General features: G+C 41.7%; 1 protein-coding gene across 1 annotated transcript in view; it reads left to right on the forward strand.

Moving 5' to 3' along the window:
• Positions 1 to 7,125, forward strand: part of DERL2 (derlin 2) — a 10,919-nt gene that overhangs the window by 685 nt on the left and 3,109 nt on the right. Inside the window, exons 2-7 of the mRNA XM_035900529.1 lie at positions 300 to 444; positions 725 to 798; positions 1,261 to 1,354; positions 1,883 to 2,078; positions 2,652 to 2,742; positions 4,761 to 5,897. Of these exons, the coding sequence (XP_035756422.1) occupies positions 300 to 444; positions 725 to 798; positions 1,261 to 1,354; positions 1,883 to 2,078; positions 2,652 to 2,742; positions 4,761 to 4,866 (706 nt within the window). The 3' untranslated portion in view covers positions 4,867 to 5,897. The remainder of the gene's footprint in view (positions 1 to 299; positions 445 to 724; positions 799 to 1,260; positions 1,355 to 1,882; positions 2,079 to 2,651; positions 2,743 to 4,760; positions 5,898 to 7,125) is intronic.

The raw sequence follows: 7,125 nt of genomic DNA on the forward strand, positions 1-7,125 counted from the left end.
GGTGCCTGGGGGAAGGGGGGGAGGCCGAGGAGTGAGCTCGGCCGCCGTGGAAGGGGCTACCCCAGGCACCTCCCCCGCCCCAGGGCCGGGTCTCTTCCCCTCAGGGCCGACTGAGCTGGGGGATCCCCCAAATCAGCGCTTCCAGGGCCCCTTCTGCCCGCCCGACCTGAAACCTGGAAAGGAGCAAAGCGCGAATAAATCATAACAGAGCGAGGGGGTCTGAAGGGGTTATCGAGGCTGGCTTTTGCCAGAAAGCTCAGTGCGCAGACTGAGAACTGGTTGGGCTCCTCTTGGCACAGAGAAAGGGGGTTACTTGTTGGGGTTCATATAGATCTTCCTTGGTGTATTGATTCCATCAAATGTTCTCTTCTTTTTCAGCAATTAGAATTAATCACACCCTTTCAGCTGTATTTCAACCCTGAATTAATATTTAAACACTTTCAAGTAAGTGTTCTCTAAAGTTTGGGAGCTTTTTAAGTAACCTGTTGAGTTTGCAAGTGCTTGTCATTTCAAAGCTGAATGTTACAAATTACTATGACTTCTCATACTAAAGTTATATTTTTAAAAAGCTAATAAAGCTGGACTGCTGGTCACTGTATCTCAGCATAGGTCTCAGCTGCACTGACTGTGAAGGAGATTTCAGTTACATTGTTACTTGTTATTGTATTTAGACAATAAAAATAAGCTGTCGTGTTTAAAGTCCTTGTGTTTGTCTTATTTCCAGGTATGGAGGTTAATCACAAACTACTTATTCTTTGGACCAGTTGGCTTCAATTTTTTATTTAACATGATCTTTTTGTATCCTTCATCAAGTTTGGTTTCTTTCCTTGAAAACCAGAGCTCCAGAGTACAGGCATGTTGCTATATGTGCCTATAGGCAAAGGTTCAGTTCTGCTCTACCGTGAAGTTCCCGGGAGTTTAGCAGTGCTGACTTCACTGATGCCACGAATGGACATCGATGGGATTTCCTTCATAAATTGTCAAGGATTTTGCCATTTATTTTTGTGGTGTTAAGACTTTGTTGTACAAGCCTGATGCTTCAGGTTGGTTCTGATCTACAGGAGAGAATTTTGAGTAACTTTTTTTTTTTTTTTTTTTCTCCTGGGTCTGCCCTCACTTTTAAGGCACCCAGAAGGAGCTGATTGATGAAGTAAATTGATACAAAACATACATCTAAGCTCATGTATAATTGAATCCTTTTCCACTTGGATCTTTCTTTAAACTCATTTGCAATCAAATTTTCCTGACCTGCGACTTCAGATACCGTTACTGCCGAATGCTTGAAGAAGGCTCTTTTCGAGGTCGGACAGCAGATTTTGTATTTATGTTTCTTTTTGGAGGATTTTTAATGACTGTATCCTTTTTTTATTCTATACTGCTTTAGCGAAGCTGAAGATAATGTGAATGAGAACTGAATTCATGATGTTACATTTATTTCTTAAGTGGTAATACATTTTGTTCATAGCACAAGGAGTAACACTATTTGTTAAAGTTGTTTTGAATGCTTTGTGACTGTTGCTGTTAAATACTGGGCTGGTCTTTCAGGCTTTTTACTGCTTGACAGGATTATGGAAATGAGATTATTGGATGAAAGGGAACTGCTCAGATATGTAACTATGCTCAGGTTGTCTAAGAGAAATACTTTTTTGGTGATTTCATGCTAAATTTTACTTTAAAGGGATTATTCATGCTGCAGGTACCCTGAATCCTGCTATAGGTGTTGAATTTGATTGACAGTAGGCTTGATTTGCCTGTGCCTGGGAAAGTAGAGATAAGAATTGTAAGGAAAATGTGGGATGACAGGCTAAGCTGTCAAATTGTTCTCATGCTTGACCTCTCAACAATTATTTGGTGAACTGTTTTCTTTAACTAACTATCACAGCTTTTTGGCCTGTTTGTGAACTTGGTTTTCTTGGGTCAGGCATTCACAATAATGCTTGTGTATGTATGGAGCCGCAGGAATCCCTATGTCCGTATGAACTTTTTTGGTCTTCTCATCTTTCAAGCCCCATTTCTACCCTGGGTATTGATGGGCTTTTCGCTGCTTTTGGGGAACTCCATCATTGTGGATCTCCTGGGTAAGGAATTGCAAGAATCACAAAGATTTGTTCCTGCTGGTGTTTTACATGAAACAAAAAATGTGGGAAAAAAAAACCCAGAGGGCTAAATGCCTCTTCCTTATTGTTGGTTATTCTGGTATAATGGTGCTATACTTATACCAGACTTTTCTTGATTTCTAAACACTGTAGTGTATTTTGTACTGTAACAAGGACAGAAAGAGCTTCTGATGCTTTGGCTTTTTATTGCTTGGAATCAAGCCCAGGTACGTAATCTGATTGTGGGCATCAGACTATTGAAGTAAAACAGCTTATATTACAATTTTTATCCACTCTAATAAAGCCATAACACCAGTATGTTTAATAATGACAAACAGTTTTCCCTGTGTTACTGACTTGTAGTGTAAGTTAAGCTTTGAATCTGATATCGGTGTGCTTCACTGTTTTTTATATTTCTATATCTCTTGCTGTATTTTCTGTGAAAGAATCAATGTGGTATTTGGTTTTTTCCCCCTCCTGAAAACTCTAGTGAAACATTTGAAAGTTGTAAGAGAAGTATTGAAAATAACCATTTGACTTTTCTTTATATACTAGGCATTGCCGTTGGGCATATATATTTTTTCTTAGAGGACGTCTTTCCCAATCAGCCTGGTGGTGGAAGGCTTTTGAGAACACCATCTGTCCTGTAAGTATTGGTGTCTGATTGGGAACGGATGTAGGAAAAGTGCTTGCGTGGAAAACTGTTCATAATTTGTTCACATCGACTTCTGGTAAATTAGGCAGCTTGCGACAGAATTGTGGTGTGTCAGTACTTGCTCTTTTATTTAACTCGTGTTGCCAAACAAGGGAGGGAGGTCTTACAGATGTGTAAGTGGGAACTTACTTCTTGTGGAAAAGCGCTAACAGGGTTTTGTAACCCTTGATTTCTTTGGTAACGCTTTTTAGTCTTTGCTAACTGAGTTTTACCTGGTGGTGGTACCAAAGATGCATGCCTCTTATTGAGGTGTGTGGAGTGAGAAGAGTCCTGCTGTGTACAAACAGACTGACTGAGGTATTAAATATATCTAGTATTTTTTTATCTGTATATCATTCTCTATTTCACAAATTTGGCAAAAGACTTCAGCATTTGTACTATTGAGTGATGCTACTCCTACTCAGTTCCCTCTTGCATAGAGGGCTGTAATTGTCTGTAGTGCTGAGGTGTAGCAGCCTGGTGAGAGAAGCTTGCCTAAATGATAGCGCAGTTGAGACATTGAAAGTTGAGCTCTGTGAGACTCTTAGAATTATCTAGAGCTAAGCTGATTCTCTTTTTTTTTTGTTTGTTTGAACTAGCAACCTCCAGAAGCCTGAGTAATTAAAATGTTGTATTCAGACCCATGCTTAGTTGAACTGATGGGTTGTACCCGTTGGACAAGTACACTTACATTGACAGTTTATTTCTGTTCGGTGTAGGCGTTGTCTTCAGCAAGTCGTTGTACCAGCTGATGGCTGCAGGAATGGCTGTCCCAGGACAGCTGTGTTGGTCACTTCTGTAGCCCTATGCTAACCTAACTTGGCCTTAGCAGCTGAAGGCTGTTTCTGGTGAGGGCTACCTTCATATAAATGCAACTCTAGACAAATTGAGTGTCCAATTGCACATGTGTGATAAGGATATATTTGAGATGTCTCATTTTCACAGAGGGTGTATGCACCCAGCTGTGTGCAGGAGGAATCCTAAGGCTGTTGGAGCAAGGTGTTGCTGTCTTGGTAACTCTCCTCCTCTGGGAAAAGTGTCGGCCTGTCTTCAGGCTGCCATTTAGATCCTTTTACCTGTCTATGCTCAGAAGGCTGCTTAGGATTCTTGTCTGGGCCTGGAATTGTGGATTTTTTTTTTTCCCCCCTGGATGCTTACATTTTCTTTGATGTTTTAGCTGTAATCCTGTAATACCCCTGGTATTTTCTCTTTTCCTGTTCTGAAAACTTCTCTGAAATAGCCTGTCACTCGGGGTGAAGAGAAATAATCCCTTTAGCTATTCTAAGAACTGTCCCATTAAACATGCTTTACTTTTAAGGTGGTTTGGATATAATGATTGGTTGTATGACGCCTGTGATTTGTTGTTTGTTTCAAAGAATCTACTACCTTTTTGTTTCTGGATAAACAAATCTATGGAGAGAGAACCTCTGAAACTAGTAGTCTTGAGAGTGGCAAAATAACCTACGAAATTAAGCATGATTTTTGTAATAAATAGGAAAACCAAGCCTCTGATGTTGTCTCAAATGCTGACCCTTCTATGGATTTCAAGTCTGCCTGTCAGTGCCTTCATCCTGCCTCTGAGACTGAGATAATACTGCCTGTATTTGACTCTGACTCTGTCCCCTTCTCAAGATGTGAAGAGCTCTTCAATATCCCATTCATGTTTTGTTCCCGTATCCTGTCCTGGGAGAACATGCTAGCTGTATGAAATTCTGCCTTACACTGGAGGTGGAATCGTTAACTTTCAGCTGAATCTTGTCAGTCTCCGGTTGATTTAGGCACGTAATTCTAGACCTTCTTCCAGATGGCTCCTAATCGGAGAGCCAGTGTGACTTGGATATAAATCACCAGTGCTTTGGCAGGCTGTTTCTGAGGGAGGACTCTGTACATGTGCAGAATTTGAGCAGTCTTAGTCTTATTGTGACACACATATTCTAAAAGGGGAAAAAAAATTCTTTTCTGTTTCCCAGGAAAGCAATATTTGACACACCGGAAGAGGATCCTAATTACAATCCCTTGCCAGAAGAACGACCAGGAGGATTTGCATGGGGAGAAGGTCAGCGCCTTGGAGGCTAAAAAGCATCTGTGCTAAAACCCAGTGACAACTGGGAGAGACCGACCTGAACGAAGTTCCGTACTGGGGACTCCCTCATTCCCCATCGCAGAAAGGACACTTTTTGACAGCTGTATGGTTTTGAATACAAGCACTTTATGAAATGGCAGTCTAATCCAAGACACTTCCAGGCTACCAGTGTCTTTCCCAGTCAGGGAATTTATTGTGCTGGTAATGAAAATACTAATCCAGTGGAGCCAAAAACCTAAAACTGGAAACCATTTCCTGTCAACTTCTGTTAACAAGACCACGAGTACTTGTTTTAAAGTGATTTCTAAAGCATTTTTCAAGTTATTTGATACAGGAAACTATATGGGAAACTTTACAGGGGACAAAACCAACTTTTTTGGTTTTAACTCATTTTTTTATTCCTGGATAAAACAGCTACAAGGTGGTTGAAAGTGTAAGTCCCTATTTCAATGGCAAAAGCTTTTTTTAATCTGAGATGCTATTGTCTCCAGTCTTGTTTGAATTGTAAGAAATACAATATATAGCATAATGCAGGCTTTTCATTTTGCCAGTTGGGTTTCTGGAATGTGCCTCTGACAATACACTTGCAGGCTGAGACTACCTTTTGATGGCTTTCTCCAAAGACTGTGTGTTCAGATGACCAGGTTTGAGTCTTACTGGTTGGTTTAAATAGGTAGCTGTACAAAATCTACCCCCACAGATGCAGACTTCTAACAGTTATTAAATGACTTGGGACACTAGGGAAGAGAACTTGTCTGGAGTCAGAACTGCTCAAATATCTTGGACGACGTGTTGAATAAAATGTCTTGTGGATCCTTTTTTGTCAATCCTTTGTATAATCCTGTAGTCTTGAGGCAGCTGGTGAAAAAGCAGAGGTTGGAAAAAGCAAGTCCCTGAAGAGACGGTGTTAATGCAAGACCCCCAAGTGTCTCTCAGAACTGCTAGGAAACAGGATTGTCTGCTCAAGATGTTAAATTTGTGGTCTGCATACGAAGTTTGTGGGAGGACTGAGTGTCCACCACAGGTCAGTGACATTGAGGGGAATTTAGCTTGCAGTTATGTTGGTTATAAATATCTGATGAGGAGCCATGTAAGGAATTGAGAGCACAGTTCAGCTCATCATGCTAAGGCGCTGTGGACTGTACTGTGTAGCTCTTGATTATATCGTAATAGATAAAAAGAGATTGTTGAAACTGCATCTTCCTCCTGAAGCTGGGAGGATGGGCTCACCCTGACACATGTGTGATCATGTTTAGCCTCCAATTTTGCTGTTCTTAAAAACTGCCTACAGGTTTTTAACTTGTTTGTAGTCCAGGAGGTGAATGTGTTGGGGTCTCATGGGGAAATGCTTTGTCTGCAAGCAGTGTAATAGAATCTGATAAACAAAATTGGCGAATCCATTTGTATCTGCATTTTATCTGTTAAAGGTTATAAAAAGTTAAGGGAGATTCCCCACCTCCCACCTCCCCAAACCAGACTGTAAATCTTGCTCTCTAGGAGTACTAAAAACATTTTGGGCAATGTTGCTTCAGGGTAGCTTGAGAGACGGGAATTGGATCAAAACTTTTTTTAGTCCGGTATTGGTTTAGTTAGTTAGTTTAGTTTGGTAAGAGCCTCTTAGTATTTTGCTGGTGGGATGTTAGGGTGTGGGGATGAAGCTAAAAGACAGCCCTCTGGCTGGGATAGAACCTTCTGAAGCCCAAAGCCCTGCTGTGAAGTGGGCAAGGTGACGTGCCCCCTCCTGAGGATGACCTCCTGTTCTGTCATGTTTTGGTACGACAGCTTGTCCATCCTTGCTCTTCCAAAGCTGCTTTCCTCACAGGCTTCCTTCCCCTCTGATGGAGCATTTAAGATCGTGCTCTTCTCTTTGACGCCACAGCATCCGTATCTGGGAAGAACTTGGAAGCGTTGCTTACTTGTACCCCAGGACAAAATTGACTCTCACCGGCAACTTACCACCTGACCTGGTCTTTAATTGTTCTTTAAACCATTCTCAGGCAGCCTGTCCCACAAAGGAGTGTGTTTAATTACCAAAGTCCTCTTGAGAGAGTGCATCATCAGCCGTGTGTGATGTCAGAGATTATTTGTGCTGACAAATCCTAAATTGGGATGACATAGGTCTTGAACCCACCTCTCAGATACTACCTGTGGTCCCTCTCTGCCCTTCCTAGCCGCTGTGTAGGTTCGGTGCCTTTGCCTGCCAGGAGGGAGGGTTCCGCTCAGGTCCCCTTGCCCCCAGGGACACGCGAGGA

The sequence above is a fragment of the Egretta garzetta genome, unplaced genomic scaffold (assembly GCF_000687185.1).
Source record: "Egretta garzetta isolate BGI_Z169 unplaced genomic scaffold, ASM68718v1 scaffold108, whole genome shotgun sequence".
Lineage (NCBI taxonomy): Eukaryota > Metazoa > Chordata > Aves > Pelecaniformes > Ardeidae > Egretta > Egretta garzetta.